This window comes from Archocentrus centrarchus, chromosome 3 (genome assembly GCF_007364275.1).
Source record: "Archocentrus centrarchus isolate MPI-CPG fArcCen1 chromosome 3, fArcCen1, whole genome shotgun sequence".
Classification (NCBI taxonomy): Eukaryota; Metazoa; Chordata; class Actinopteri; order Cichliformes; family Cichlidae; genus Archocentrus; species Archocentrus centrarchus.
The window spans coordinates 17,956,974-17,972,624 of NC_044348.1; the positions used below are offsets into that span (position 1 = coordinate 17,956,974).

At 39.8% G+C, this 15,651-nt stretch overlaps 1 protein-coding gene and 1 long non-coding RNA gene across 2 annotated transcripts in view; one reads left to right on the top strand and one right to left on the bottom strand.

The window, feature by feature from the left end:
• The window catches only part of nedd4a (NEDD4 E3 ubiquitin protein ligase a), a 35,935-nt gene that overhangs the window by 13,077 nt on the left and 7,207 nt on the right, over positions 1 to 15,651 (top strand). The window contains exons 6-15 of the mRNA XM_030722253.1: positions 7,224 to 7,274; positions 7,616 to 7,677; positions 7,851 to 7,953; positions 8,353 to 8,516; positions 8,609 to 8,720; positions 11,584 to 11,748; positions 11,913 to 11,996; positions 14,086 to 14,205; positions 14,386 to 14,715; positions 14,926 to 15,003. Of these exons, the coding sequence (XP_030578113.1) occupies positions 7,224 to 7,274; positions 7,616 to 7,677; positions 7,851 to 7,953; positions 8,353 to 8,516; positions 8,609 to 8,720; positions 11,584 to 11,748; positions 11,913 to 11,996; positions 14,086 to 14,205; positions 14,386 to 14,715; positions 14,926 to 15,003 (1,269 nt within the window). The remainder of the gene's footprint in view (positions 1 to 7,223; positions 7,275 to 7,615; positions 7,678 to 7,850; positions 7,954 to 8,352; positions 8,517 to 8,608; positions 8,721 to 11,583; positions 11,749 to 11,912; positions 11,997 to 14,085; positions 14,206 to 14,385; positions 14,716 to 14,925; positions 15,004 to 15,651) is intronic.
• Positions 5,973 to 15,651, bottom strand: part of LOC115774875 (uncharacterized) — a 61,594-nt gene continuing 51,915 nt past the window's right edge. Inside the window, exon 3 of the long non-coding RNA XR_004019216.1 lies at positions 5,973 to 6,257. This is a non-coding gene — a long non-coding RNA (uncharacterized LOC115774875). The remainder of the gene's footprint in view (positions 6,258 to 15,651) is intronic.

Sequence of the window (15,651 nt, forward strand, 5' to 3'; positions counted from 1 at the left end):
TGCTAAACTGCTTAACTACTGTTCCATTCATACTGTGCTTACAAAGCAAAAATAGCAGGAACTAGGTGTAGTTTTTAGTGTTTAGTCAACCTGTATGAGGACACTTTGGTGCATATATCTATGTTTATGTTTCAATTTCTGCATAACTGTGAGGCAAGTAATACTTGTTCTGAACCACTTAAGTTTAATCCCTGACAAATACCCCCCACATTAGTAAAACTAATAAAAACTAAACTAAAACAAGCAAACCGACTCCAGTAAATGAAAACAAAAATTTAACTAATTAAAATGCAAAACCACGATAGCTCTAACATAACATCATATAGCTCCTTCTTAGAAGTCAATTATACAACATGCCTTTGTTTTTATTGTCATGCCCTCCTAACATCGTGAGTCATTTAAGATTACGTGCATCATAATTTTAGGTAACTATAGGAAAAACATGTAAAGGTCAGGGGTAATTTGCCAGCATTATCAGTGGAAATGTTTTAAAACAGGCACAGATTTTATTGTCTGATCTTCCTATTATAGGCACTTAAAAAAAAAGCAAAGCCGAACATGTCGGTTGTTGTCAGTGGTGTGGTGCTTGAAAACCTTCTTTGCTGTCCTTAGCCGCACTGCCAATGTAACCAGATGACTCATCACCTTAGTTAATGTACAACCAGATGTGACCATGTTACACAACAAGGTGAAGACATGAATCAGGTAAATGTTGAGGATGGTTTTACGTAGGAAAATAAACAAATGTTTTCCATTTCATAGAGCATTAAGCATTTTAGGGTTATCTCACTGCGTGGTCCAGATGTGACAGTTTTAACTAGTTTTGAGGAGCTGCTGCGGTGTTTGGGGTGGGGGTGGAGAGTCGGTGGCAGAGTTAGCATGCAATCATGATAACATCTGCTTTAGAGAGATTACCGAGCAAAGTGCCCTTTAACCCCACAATTTACACAAAGCCTAACTTCTGTGCTTTAAAGGTGTTCCAGACTGGATTACAGCAGTCAGGAAATATCTGACCTCATTTTTCATCCAGTAGTTAAAATAATTTGTCCCCCATCAATTAAACAAATGGCGTCTAGGCTGTCAGACATTATGTGGCTGCCTCAATGCAGCAACTGCAAAGTTGCCTTAACTTTGTCATGTCATGGCACTGAAGCACTGTTTTTACACCTGTGTCAGCTTCAGTTCGGTGTCAGTCATCACCACACCGCTACCACATTAGCTCCTCAGAAGTTTATTTTTCACAAGCTGCTGCCCACCTGTCAGAAGTAGTTTGTCATTGGATATCGCTGAGGCTACTCCGCAGGTGCCCAACATGTGTTTGTAGCTGTTTGCCACAACCTCGTGCAGTCTGTGGTCAGCACTGCTTAATGCCACATACTAAACCCAAGCTGCATTTAGTGTCACATGAGCCTGCAGGGATGCCCTGAATGGACATTTATCTGTCGTTATCATTTTACATTGGGCAGTTTTTTCACGTGTCTGTACTGTGCACATCTCCTTTGTTATCTTTAGCCTCACCTTACCCAGGAAGCTGCCAGGCAAAGCTATGGTTTCATTCCATCATCTGTTTGTTACTGATGTGACCTATTCGACTTTTCAAACCATTAGCTTTAATTGTTTATGCACCACAGTTTGTTAAGTGTTTATTTGACAGAGAAATCAGTAGATTTGATCAGCTGATGTAAATGTGACACAAAAATAACCTTGTTTTTCTTTTAGATTGTGTTTATCATTGCCCAGTTTTTAGGAATAACTGCTTGCATGGGATGTTAAGAAGAGCATAGATTGATCCAGGCATGTGTTCCAATATATCACATGTTCTGTTTATTAAATGAAATAACACTCATGGAGTAAAGCGGTAATATGTATAGCAGGGTGAAAAAAAAAAGGTGCATGTAACTGCTATTTGGTTTCTGAGTCTTCATTTTGAAAGCACGTTGGGTTGTTTGGAACATGCTGGCAAGGTTGGTGATCAATCTCCATAAACGGTCCAAGTGCAGCAAACAGACAACTGCTAACCAGTGCATCACACAAAAAAATACCAGAATTTCAATCACCAAAACTTGTGCTCACACTTCTTGAATGCGCTGTTAGTACAGCTATCTGTAAAGCAAGCCATGCTATTTTTCTCATTACGCCACTAAAAAAAGTTACAGAAGGCAACAGCACTAGAAACAGGATCTGAAAGTCTGGTTCACTGACCTAAATTAACAGAGGTGAACCCTAGATTATATTGTTACACACACATCCACCCCTTGTAGTTGTTGTGAAGTGAGAAACCATCCATAGTAACCAAAACTATTTTCATAGCTAATGTTGGGCATTTTAATATGAGAGTCTGTGGGGATTTTTATAAGTCTAATGTCTATGTTAAGACTCATTTCTTTTTATTTTAAAAACATTTCATTTTCCCTACAGGGAAAAGAGATCTATGAGTTATATATGTAAGGCCTATATGTTTTATACTATGATTCACTTCTTTAGCATACAAAATAACAAGTATGCACCTACTGTGAAATTCTGGGATGATACCAGTACTATGTTTGAAATAATAATTTGACAGATACTGGTATTATTTTTTTTCTGTTTATATATTTCATTTTATTTATTAAGTATCAGCAAACCAAATAAGTCATTATAACTCATAGCATAATACAGCTATTTAGCTTTACAGCAGGTAGAGAATGGGCTACTACCACCAGTAGATGTCTTTTATTCTTGTGTCACTCATCAAGGCTGATTTGTCAGTGCATCTCTAGAAGTGATCCATGAGAAAAATGCAGAAGGAGCCCCTTTCATGAGTAAGTAGTATCAGATATACAATACTAATAATAGTTTTTTTTTATTACTTTCCATATGGGTACCCTCTGTTATTATAAACTGTTGTAAACATTAAAAACAATAAACATAAACACAATGTTCTAAATACAGCCACAACTGCTCTGTTTAGTGTTTACAGTAACTCTCAAGTGACTCACTTTGGTAAACAAGCCCAAAATAAATATAATTATTTTTGACTTCCTTAATATACTGTGGCTGCTGGAGGGTAAATAAGCACAGAGGGCTGATAACACTTTAAACCTTACTATTCTTAGAAAACCTCATGAAAGAAATTCTGTGTACAGCAGGAAGGATCTTAATGGAAATGGAAAGCTTGCTAAAAAAACAGCAACGATTAAAAAAAAAAAAAGGGTGCTTGTTGTTCTGCAATGTGGATAAAACAGAGACCCGATTGATTTCTGTGCCTTCCAGCAAAAATAAGGAAATGTAGATAACTGCTGTTGATGGGAAAATGCATTGTAGTTTTGGGAAGGATTGCTCAGACTTTATTTTAACCTGGATTTATCTGCTTTTCTCGGTTGCTCTATTAGAAGTGCAAGGGCACGACGAAGGAGGCCTCCATCTATATTTGTTCACATAAACACTTTGTGCTCCTGTTAGACAGTTTGACCTGCCATGGGTGTTAATTTTGGTCACACAAGCTGACTCCCACTGTGTTTGTCCTCAGCCTTCTGCTTTCGAGACCTTAACGGCTCCAATAAAGGCATGCAGTGAATGTGTAAAGAGATCAAAGCAAAGACAGTTCATCTGGCAAATGCTCCATTATTTTGATCCTGGTCTGTGTTGGAATAAGACAGAGTACCCATTCATTGCAGGCTGATAAGCACGTTCCTGCCCGCACAACATGGCAAATATACACGGAAATGGATTGAACCAAATGACTCATTGTTTGAAGTGGGAAAATAGTGCAGTGGGAAATGTTTTCTGTTAAAGCTATAATTAAAGATGGTTTGTTTAGCGAGGAAATGGGAGTGACAGCAGATTTCTCCAAGAGAAAGCCCTGGTATTGATGATTAAGATAAAAGAGAGTGATGCACAATCTTAACATTACTGTGAATAACAGACATACTTCTGTGGAGATATTAAAGTGGCTCTCTGTGCTCTAAATCGGTTCTCTTTATAAAACCTTATGTGCCCAAGGCACACCAAAGGGAAAGCCAAACTCTTAAGGCACACCCATACTCATATCTGAGCAATGTTGCCTCTGAAATGTTGTCAGCTGTGCTTTTGTTTGTATAAGAGAGAGGCACTTTTGGCAGCCTATTTGTGCCATGTAAGGGGGCTGAGCAGTCCAAGGAGGCACAGGTGTAATGTTCAAGATTATATCAAAAATACAGAATAAAAATAAGCTATTTTAAGAAACAAGTGGGGCAACAAAACATTTCATTGCTTAACAAACCAAGACCCTAACTCAACAAACTAACCTGCCCAAATAAAAGAGAGCTTAAGTTGGAAGTGAAACTAGAGGAATAGACCATTTAAATGCAAAGAGAAGGGGAAAGGGGGGGTGGCGGGGAACCCAAGGGGCAATCATTAAACTCAATGCAAAGAAACCTTATTCCCCCCATACTGTCACAGCAGATGGTTTGATCCACCGGTTAGCCCTGTGTATTTCAGTGGCTCCACCCACAGCCTCCTCTTTTATCAGACCAGGAAGGAAAGGAGCAGTAAACAGGTAACTTGAAAGAAAGATAAAAAGTAAATAATGCAACTTAGAAGTCAATCAACACATATTATTTCTAATGCAGTGTAGTGTCATAAACAGAATACCTAAACCAAAAAGACTAATTATGTGCCATGTAAGTCCAGTGACTGCAGATTAACTTGAATGAGGTAATGTTGCGGGAGAGTGAAACCATAAACCTGTATGTCTGATTTATGTGAGTGTATAGAGTGGATGAATATTACCAAATTTAAGTTATTTCACATGGCGTCTGAAAGAATGGCACCAACCAGTCACCATAGTCACCTTATCAGACCCTTTCACACAATCCAAAAAGCTGTTTTTCATATCTAGTGTTTTATGGAGTTTGACTGGTTTCTCTCAGAAGGCATGTTTTATTTCCAAGAACCTCTTTGGCTTGTTAACCATCCCCTCCCAATATACAAGGGCTGTTGACGTCGCTCATTCAGGAAACTTTTGCACTGTTGTCTACTGACTGTTATTTTTCTCTTTTTTTGGTGGTGCTTTGTCTGCACTTGTGGTTAGTTGTTTGGTTGGCACAAAGAAGTGACTGTATTGTTAAACTTAAATGTTAATCTGGACCTTTTGTGTGTTATCCTTGTATAACTTACTAAATTTAGCAACTGTAAAATGAGCTGGGATTTCTTTTGACAGGAGCTTGGCGTTAGACAGATTGAGACTGGTTTTCATCATTTGCAGAGGAAAAGGTGTTGAGGTTTAAACTTTAATGACTGCATATCAGCATGTGAATGTATCATAATATCCCTGAAATACCTTCAAGGCACAGTGAGACCATTTGCGACCTGTATTCAGAAACTAACTTTAAACTGCATTGTTTGTTTTTTTTAAAGTCCAGTTTTATTATCTTAAAGTCATTTCAGGATCTTTTTCACTCAGATTGACATCAGCATGACAAAACAACAAATTGATCAGTATTTCATGTCTAAAGCTTCATACAGAGATTAGCATGTATAATTTTTTATAGTTTTTAAAGCACTTTTCGCAAACGTATAGTCACATAGTGCTGAGCAACAAAATGGAATAAAAGAACAGAGACATAGTTAAAGTATAATAATTAACATGCAGTTAGTAAGAATACAAAACCAAGATGAGACTGATGAGTCTCAGCAGCAGTGTGTTTAAGGAAACAATTGCTACCTGTGTGTAAGGTGTATATTCTAGATGCTTTCTCTGGGTTGCATCTTCAGTGATGTTCCTTCTGGCATCATAGGATGTTTCTGGTCTTTCAGCATCAGACACCCTCGCTCAGGTGACCAAGCCGGGGTTGATCAAACCCCAACCCTGCGGCAACTACCCATGGATATCCCTTTAAATCCAAAGCCACCCATTGGTTTTCTGTGCAGCTTCACTCAGGGACTTAATGGCCTTCCTCTGTGCCTCTCCTGTAATGACCAGTTGAGGACTTTGCAGAGTGACCGTCCTGCAAAACCTCTATAGCCAACTTCTATGAGCTCACATAATATTTTCCACACTCTATCCTGGCACGCTGCACATTTCTTCTCGTTCGCATCTCCCTTACGCGATCAGGTGTTTTACTCCCTCAGATGGTGATCATGTCTGCCTGGAGTGATGTCACGACAGTGTCTTGTACAAACTTCAGCTGTTCGTCCAGGTCCACACGCAGCTACCAGTTGTAGGCTACAGAGAGAAGTCCTGTCCTCAATTTGTGGGCATTGTTTCTCTCCAGCTTTCAATTCAATTTTTGTGTCGCCTGTTGAGAAGCAGGGAGACACTTGGGGATCATTTTTCCATCATCCGTCTGTCTCTCCATCTGTCACACTTTCAGTATCTCAGTAACTGTGCCACATATTAACTTCAAACTTGCAGTATTGAAGGGTACTGGTTTAATCACTGTCATTAATTTTCCGTCATTCATTCATTCATTCATTCATTCATTCATTCATCATCTTGATTTTCCTTTGTCAGAGATCATGATTGAATGACATAAACGTCATGTATAAAATCTATAAGGATCTACGGAGTACCCATTGAAGAACAATTATTTACTGTAAAAATCTATTTGTAAATGTTAACTGCTAAGCTCAACACTTAACTTTCATATGCATGAATATACTTTCTGACAAGCCTTTAAGCAGGAGACACGTGTGTTCTTTGGCACACTCTTGTATTTATATAGCCCCAAATCACATCAACAGTTGCCTCAAGGTGCTTTATTTGTAAGGTAAAGACCCTACAATAATTACAGAGAAAACCCAACAATCAGACGACCCCCTATGAGCAAGCACTTGGCGACAGTGGGAATGAAAAACTCCTCTTTAACAGGGCAAAACTTCTGGCAAGAACCAGGCTCAGTGAGGCGCAGTCATCTGCTGTGAGCAGTTGGGGGTGATGGGAGGGAGACAGGACAAAAGACATGCTGTGGAAGAGAGCCAGAGATTAATAATTATGACTATAACTAATGATTAAATGCAGAGTGGTATATAAACACACAGAGTCAAAAGAGTCAGAGAGAAAACCTGCTAGGTTTACAGGGTCTTTTACCTGGTAACTCAAGAGTTTAAGTTAACACTCTTTTTGGAGCAGAAAACCCCAGATTTTTCCTCATCTCAGGTTAGCTAAACCTGCTTTCTGGAACAGGGCCTTGGACTTGAAGACGGCAGACTAACAGCCAGTCCTCTGTGTTTGTAGATGATGATTCCTTCTCTCTCTGTTTCAGACACGTGATGACTTTCTCGGACAGGCGGATATCCCTTTAAATCAAATACCGGTGAGTGCTTGGTTGTAGAAAATGCATTTGTATACTGATGTCTCCAGTTTAACTTGGTTTTCACTGTGAACGTTTCACCTCAGTCCCACCTATGGCCCAGTTTAAATATAAACATGGACATCTTTATTCTACTGTCTGTTCCACATCAGTGTTCAGAGTTTTGAAAACACAGTCCGTCATGTTTATGTTACATTACTGCTTTTGTTTTGTTATAAATACAACACCCACAAAAAAAAAAGCCCTCTCTGTGCACTGGCACTGTCATTTCACTGAATGGTATCTTAAAAGTGTTGTGATACTGTGTGAACAAATAAAGATTTCCTTTTTGTTTGTTTTCTCAGACAGAAAATCCTAACACAGAAAGGCCATACACATTCAAGGATTTTCTGCTTCATCCACGAAGGTTAGCATGATGTCATAGTTATTTAATCATTTGTTTTTCTCTGTTTTACATTCCATTTTTTCCCATTTTGCACCTTCACATTTATTTTTTTAAACATTTTGTACTTGTATTGCTTCCATTCAAAAGAAACAAACAAAAAAAAAATATATTTTTTTTTTGCCATTCCCACACAGTCACAAGTCCAGAGTTAAAGGTCATCTGCGTCTCAAAATGACTTACCTGCCAAAAAACTCAGGTTCAGAGGAGGAAGCGGCAGATCATTCTGAGGACAACGATGTAAGTTTATGCTTCCTGTCACAAATGCTGTTGTGTTAGCAGGGCTTGTGCTTGTTAAACGTGAGCCTCAGGTCAGCTATTGTTTAAATTTAAGGCTTTACGCTCACTTTTGGAGCATCAGTCAAAAAAGGTTTGCATTTTAATTTAATTATTTACTGACTGAATCATTTGAAACTTGTTGAAAGTATTCACTGACAAAATGTGAAAAATGCAAGCTCTTTGAAACTGGCTATTTTGCTTTAGTCCCTCTTGAGTCCAGCATATTTTTGTCCTATAGCGTTTGTAAAACGTGAAGAATTTCTTCATAATTATTTATTCAGAAGAAATCAGCCGTGGTCTTCATACTATCCAGTGAATTTCCTTCTAGTTGGATATCTAAGCTTTCTCTTTGTTTGGCAGCCTGGTTGGGAGCTTCTGGAGTCTCAGGATATTTCAGGTCCCAGACAAAGCCAGATCCTGCCTCCTCTGCCTCCTGGCTGGGAGGAGAGGCAAGATAATCTGGGAAGGATCTACTATGTCAATCATGAAACCAGAACCACACAATGGCAGCGACCCACTATGCAGTAAGACAGCGCCCATCTCGTCTTATAAAAAATAAAAATTCTCTCTTGATGAATTTCACAAGTCCTTGTAATTGTGTGTCTCCCCTAAACAGGGACAACAATTTGGAAGCTCATAGAAGACAGAACAGTAATACAGATGTGGGGCACCCTTTCATTACACGCAGACAGATCTCAGAACATGAGAACACACAGGAGTCTCCAGAGGTAACTTTGTTTTTTTTTTTTGTTCCTGTCTTCATTGTTGTATCCAAGGATGCCTGGTTAAAAGTTTTTAAAATAACAGAACATTGTCATGGTTTAACATTTAAGTCTGATGTTTTCATAATGCTGTTTCAACTGCAACAAGCAGTTCCCACTGGAAAACCTTTAAACCCGCCCAACTCTGCAGTACTTGCTCACCACACCAGACATACACATAGTTAGCAGCTAGCTGGTTAACACAGCGGTAAAGGAGTCAGATATTTGCCTCAGAAAATAGACAAAAAGAGATTAACTTGTTTGCCAGATTAACTAGTATTGCGTTAGCAGTTTGCATTCACCAGGCATTGTAGTAAAACCAACTGGAGCCCAATGATGTGAAGGGACTATTGAATAGTTTTCTTTTTTCAGGTGTTACACTATTTTTCTTCTTATGGTGAACTGCCTGCTCATGTTTTTGTCCACCTCAGATCACTTTGATTTGATGAAAATTACACGCACTGTCATTTCACTAAGTGCACCTTGCTAGTACCTAATTGGAACCCCTTTTGCCTTCAGAGCTCCCTTAATTCTTTGTGGCACAGGTTCAGCAATGTGCTAGAAACATTCCTCAAAGATTTTGGTCCATCTTGGCATGATAGCATCACACAGTTGCTGCAGATATGTTTACTACACATCTATGGTGTGAATATCCCATTCCACCACATCCCAAAGAGGCTCTATTGGATTGAGATCTGGTGACTGTGGAGCCTATTTGAGTGCAGTGAACTCATTGTCATGTTCAAGAAACCAGTTAGAGATGATTTGAACTTTGTGGCATGGTGTGGTATCCTGCTGGAAGCAGCTGTCAGAAGATCGGTACACTATGGTCATGAATGGATGGACAGGGTCACAACAATACTCAAGTAGGCTGTGGCATTTAAATGATACTCTAAGGGGCCAGAGTGTGCCATGAAAATATCCCCCACACCATTACAACACAGCCGCCAGCCTGAAGTGTTGATACAAGGAAGGATGGATCCATACTTTCATATTAATGCCATATTCTGACCCCTGAATGTTGTAGCAGAAATTAAGACTCATTAGATCAGGCAATGTATTTCCAATCTTCTGTTGTCCACTCTGCAGAGCCTGTGAGAATTTTAGCCTCAGTTTCCTGTTCTTAGCTGAAGGGAGTGGCAGCTGGTGTGGTTTTCTGCTTCAAGGTTCAACATGTGTGTTCGGAGATGTTCTTCTTAGAACACCCCATTAGATCAGCAGTTTCTGAAATACTCAACCCATCTGACACTAACCATGCCATGTTCAAAGTCACTTAAATTAACTTGCTTCCCCATTCTGATGCTTAGATTGAACTTCACCAGGCGGTCTTGACCATCAGAATCAGAATCAGAATCTTTATTGTCATTGTACACAGAAGTTGCACAACGAAATTTAAAATGCATTCCTTTCTAGGTGCCTCAGACAATAAATAATAAAATAATAAAAATATGAGTGATAAAAATGATTACTAAAATACAGTGCACAATAGTAAATTAAGATGAATCTAGCCCCAATACACACACCAACGCACGCACACAGTCAGCACTACCACCCCACATCACTGTCCAAACCACACAGAGTTCAGTTCAATGATAGCCCTGGCATAAAAGCTGTTCCTCAGTCTGTTTGTTCTGGCCTTCATTGTCCTGAAACGTCTGCCTGATGGCAGTAGCTGAAACAAGGAGTGTCCAGGGTGTGAGGGGTCCTGGAGGATGTTCTGTGCCCTCCTCTGGCAGCGGGCATTGAACAGTTCCTGGAGGGAGGGCAGGGGACAGCCTATGATCTTTTGAGCCGTGTTGATGATTCGCTGGAGTGTTTTCCTGTCTGCTGCTGTGCAGACCATGTTTACTTGTTTAAATGCATTGAATTGCTGCTGAAGGATATTTATGTTTAAAGAGCAGTTGAACAAGTGTACCTAATAAAGTGGCTGGTGAGTGTAGGCCATAGCTCAGTTTACCTTACGTCAGTTGGAAAATAGCTTGTTTGTTTTTAAATAATGTTTTGCTTATAAATTATTGATCCTGGTAGTTCACATCTGCAGATATGTCTCAGGTCTGATCCAGCCCTTAAACCCTCTCTCTACACACTTTGGCTTCACATTAATTTAGTCAAATTGAGTACTGTTCCAAAAGCAGCTTGCCTTAAGTGTCAGTATTTAGTCAGTTTTTTTTTTTTTAAATCATTATCAATATAAAGTCTAATAATAAAGAACCAGAAATTGTTGAAAATGCCTGAATGAAATGGCTATGGAAAAGGTGCATTTTCAAATAAGTGATGGACATGATCGTTCTTCAAATAGCAGTACAAACTGCTGCACATGTTGATTGGAGTTACTGTTTCTATCAGAACAAAGCCTGCCTTCATAATTCTGCGCTACTCCTTAATTAAGAGACCCTTGGGCCAATTTTTTTAACACACAGCCAACAGGTAGCCCTTACAGTGACAGATGGGTTGTGATTTTATGTATTGATTGCATATGTAGGTAATCTGGCAGTGTGATGTGTCTTAGGTAAAGTCTAAATTGCAGTAAAAATACAGGGAATCCAGAAGGAAACAAGAGGCAACCAAGAAGGATGGAGAATATGATGTGAGTACCAGAAAATCAAGGCAGGACTGTAAATACACAGGTGTGGTTGAACACAGGTGAAACTAATGAGGGAGGAGCAAAGGGTAAGGCGAGTAGGGAAAAGAACAAAGACTACTGATTAAGTAACTCTTAAAAATGATACTGGAAGTAAGAGAGACTGGGGACAGAAGACACGGGGGGGCACTCAGCACCATTTACTACTTTTCTTTGGATCATCGAAATCTCCTCTCTCTCCTCTTCTAGAGCTGGGAGATCATTACAGAGGATGAATCCACCTTGTACCATAGTAGTAACCAGCCTAGATCACCTTCACCCCGCACCCCTGTGGGGTTCCATTCGTCCTGCGATGAGATGAGGAACGTTAACATCTCACCAGCTGCAGCTGACGAGCAGCGCTTTTCCCAGATCGTGAGTGATTTTCTGTGCAGCGTGAGGTTTCACTTACTGAAAGCCAGAGGAATATGCCTGTAATCAGGTTAATGTAGGAGAGTGGGAGAGTAGGAGAGTGGTGGAAAATGTATGCACATTAATGGCAAAGTGATCGTGATAGTCATCCTTCTGGTCTCCTGCAGGATCATGGCAGTAATTCAAGGCAGAACAGTCACAGAGGAAGTGCCCACAGCTTAACTGGAGAGGAACATCCTGTTAATCCTGTGGTGAGTGTTTCACTCTCTGTTGAAATTACCAAACCTGTCTTGCAAGCGACTGATTCAGTGTTGACGAGTTCACCAGTATAATATCGGTTACTGTGGAGCAGCATTTGAGGAATACAGCAGTGTTGACTGAGTTGTCAACTTCTGTAATGGATATTGTGTAATTTGCCCACCTTGTAGTATTCATTTATTTATAAGCTAGAATCACAGTTGATAACTGAATCATGATTTTGTTAAATTCTAACTGGATAGACAACCTGAATGAATGAATGAAGTTTTATTGCTATGTGGGTGAACAAGTTCACACATTGGAAATTGCAGTTACAGAACACCATCCAAATACACAAACACAACACACATAGGGGGATATGTGTCCTCCTGTCACCTGTCACTCCAAAAGAAGTCTGAAATCCTGTCTCGTGAGTCATCTTTTCACTCTGGTTTTATGCTGAAAAGTGATGCTCTTTTACATCTCTGATGCTTGACAACTCTTTCTGGATGTTGCTATTCTTAGTCTGCCATGGTATCTTCTGTAAGTTTGGGCTGTGTGTTGCTGTATTTTGAATGTTCAGTCCCTTGTAATCAGCCCATTTTATCATGTTCCCTTAGTCTCACAAGCCTCAGTCTCACATGCCTAGAGACCAGTTGGCAACCCCCTGGCAACCATGATTCATGATAAAGATGTTTATTCCCCGACCAGTTTTACTGAGCAACCAATCGTTTGCAGTTGCTGGGTAAAAGAGGAAAATTGTAAAGTGTGACACAAATCAGAAATGGATAACACTCTCCTTTAAAGTAAAAGATTTAAATAAAAATAAAAGTAAACTTACTTTCACGGCACGTGTTCTCCATTTCCAGTTTCTGTTGCACTTTTTCAAGTTTGATTATTATCAAGCACTTAGTGAGCGTTTGCAGAACATACAAACTACAGGTGACTGTGACCAAAGTGATCAAAGCAATTGCAAGCGGGTTTTTGATGCAGCACCCTCTTTGTGAAGATTTCACCCAGCAACGGTTAGCAACCATTTACCAATAGATTGGGGAATATACATCTTTCTGTACCAAACGGTGGCTGTTAGGTAGTTGCCGCCCAGTCTCTAGGCCTGTGTGACTGAGGCCTGCATGCCTTTCCTGATAGCTGTCATGGCAGTCTGTTATTCAGCTGCTTCTCCAGTGAGTCTCTGATCCTGTGAGTTTGTATTTCATTCATTGGTTTTGGTAAGGTATGGCTTAACAAGCTGCACATATAAGACATATTCTCCCAGCAGAAAATCTATATTGCACGTAAAACATGCTGTAAATAAAAGTATGAGGAAAATTCAGGCAATTCCAGGTGATCTTAAACTGAAACTTGGAACATTGCCTGCTCCCAACGGTTTTGTTTTTATCATCTTACCTGCAGACTCTGTGCTGTTTAAGAGTTTGAGAGTAAAGTATAAATAAAAAAACCAAAACAGAATTCAAACATAGGCTTAGTCTATATACAAATTTGGCATGAGGTCTATAAATGCAGTGTAGGTGTCCTGTTGTAGGATCATATTTTGTTGTAAACAAAATATGATCCTACAACATAAAATTGTTGGAAAATTGTTTTCTGCCGACAGCAAAAATCAAGGAAAAAAGTTGCATTTATGAATCTGTATTTATTACTGATGCTCATCAGGGAAACCAGTTTTTAGACACTGAAAAACGTTAGACCCTTCTGCTCACCCCGCAGAGGTCTGACTGATTTTTTTTATAGAGAACTGCTTGGCCAGTAGGTGGTGATTTCGCACCTGTTGATCTCTAATCTGTAACCTAACCTGCTCAGATTAGGTTCGCAGCATAAGTTACCTTGACAATTTACCCCAGTAAGAAGTAAGGAAAACCCAGGGTTAACCCTCAAGTTACCTGGATAAGACAAAATTTTGCTTCATAGTATAGACCTATGGCCAACCAGCTTGTTAGCATAGATTAATAATATTCCACTTGCATATAGTACCTTACAATGACAGTGTGTATGATTTCACTGGAAACCATATCATATGCCAAATTATTGGCCTTCATATAAGCCATGAGAATTTTATTTATATATTTTTTTTTAATTTAACAGTTACTTCCAACCTCAACTGGGTTGCCTCCAGGCTGGGAGGAAAAGCGAGATAGTAAAGGAAGACGCTACTATGTCAACCACAACAACCAAACCACTACATGGACGCGACCTGTCATACAGGTACACAGTGGGCTTCCTTATTGTGTGTACTGACACTCTGCATAGCAACTTTTGTTAAACTCCAGTTCCTTCAGATTAGATTAAAACCCCCAAATAGCATTGTTCTTTTACGTTTCCCCTTCAGTGTGTCTCTTCTGGATTTAGAACTTCATTGGTGTCTTTTTGTTTGTTTTTGGACAGAAAACCTCAGACGCAGCGGCAGCATCAGCGGCAGCATCAACGGCAGCATCATCAGCAGCAGCGGCGGCATCAACGGCATCATCAGCGGCAGCGGCAGCATCACCGTCATCAGCAGCACCATCAATATCAGGAGCAGCACAGAGTAGTGCAAGCTTATTACAAAGCCACACATCATCCCAACTATCTGCGCCAGCAGAGGGGTCTCCTCAGCACACTCCAAGCCCTGAGGCCACACGTGAATCTGGCTTCCTGCCAACCGGTTGGGAGGTTCGCAGCGCACCCAATGGAAGGCCCTTTTTCATTGACCACAACACCAAGACGACTACTTGGGTGCGAAATAGCAGACAAAGACTTTGAGTGCACCTATATGTCCAAATTAGAAAAACTAGAATGGGTTTCAGTGGCTTAGTTGACTTTTTTTCTATTATGTGTTATGGTGGTAACCTACACAATACAGACCAAGCAATAACTCAACACCATCTCTTGTGTGAGGATTTCCTCTCTGACTGAGACACACCCTTTTTGTTTTCCTCTGAACAGGAAGATCCCAGGCTAAGGATTCCTGTACAAATGAGGAGGAGACCCTCACTGGATCCCTCTGATCTTGGCCCTCTGCCGGTAAGCTCAGTAACAAGTTGCAATCCATGCATCAACTTTGGGCATTAGATATCAGGCAAAAACATTAAGACTAATGATGTGCAGTCTACCAAAACAGCTTTAAATCTTCAAAGTGTGGGTGTCAGTGATTGAGACATTAGCAGCAGGACCTTTTAAGTCCTGTGAGTTACAAGGTTGCTTTGTTCTGCAGCATATAGTTTCCTGATCAAATGTGAGATTAGAGGGATTTTGAGGTCAAGTCAACTCTTAAATGTTTCCTGAACTTTTTTCTAGCATAGCAGAGCCTGTTTTCCTGCTAAAAGAGGCCACTGCCAACAGTGGTGTATTTGATCTGTATTAATTTTACAGGATATTTTAACAACATAAGGCTATTTACAAGAAAAAGTATATATAAAACATTAAGAAAACAAGAACGGGAAGTTGAGCAATACAAGTAAAAGTAAAGTAAGAATAAATAATCCCTGAAGACCAGTCCCGCTCCCACTCACTACCAGTCGAGGGACATATTGAAGTGAATGTTAAAGGTAAATTAAAAATGGCAAAATAAGATTAAAAAAAAAAACAAATAAACCAGATATCTACCAGAAAAGAGTACATGACAATCTAACCGTGCTTCCACAGAAATTAACTTTTGTGTGTAATAAATAT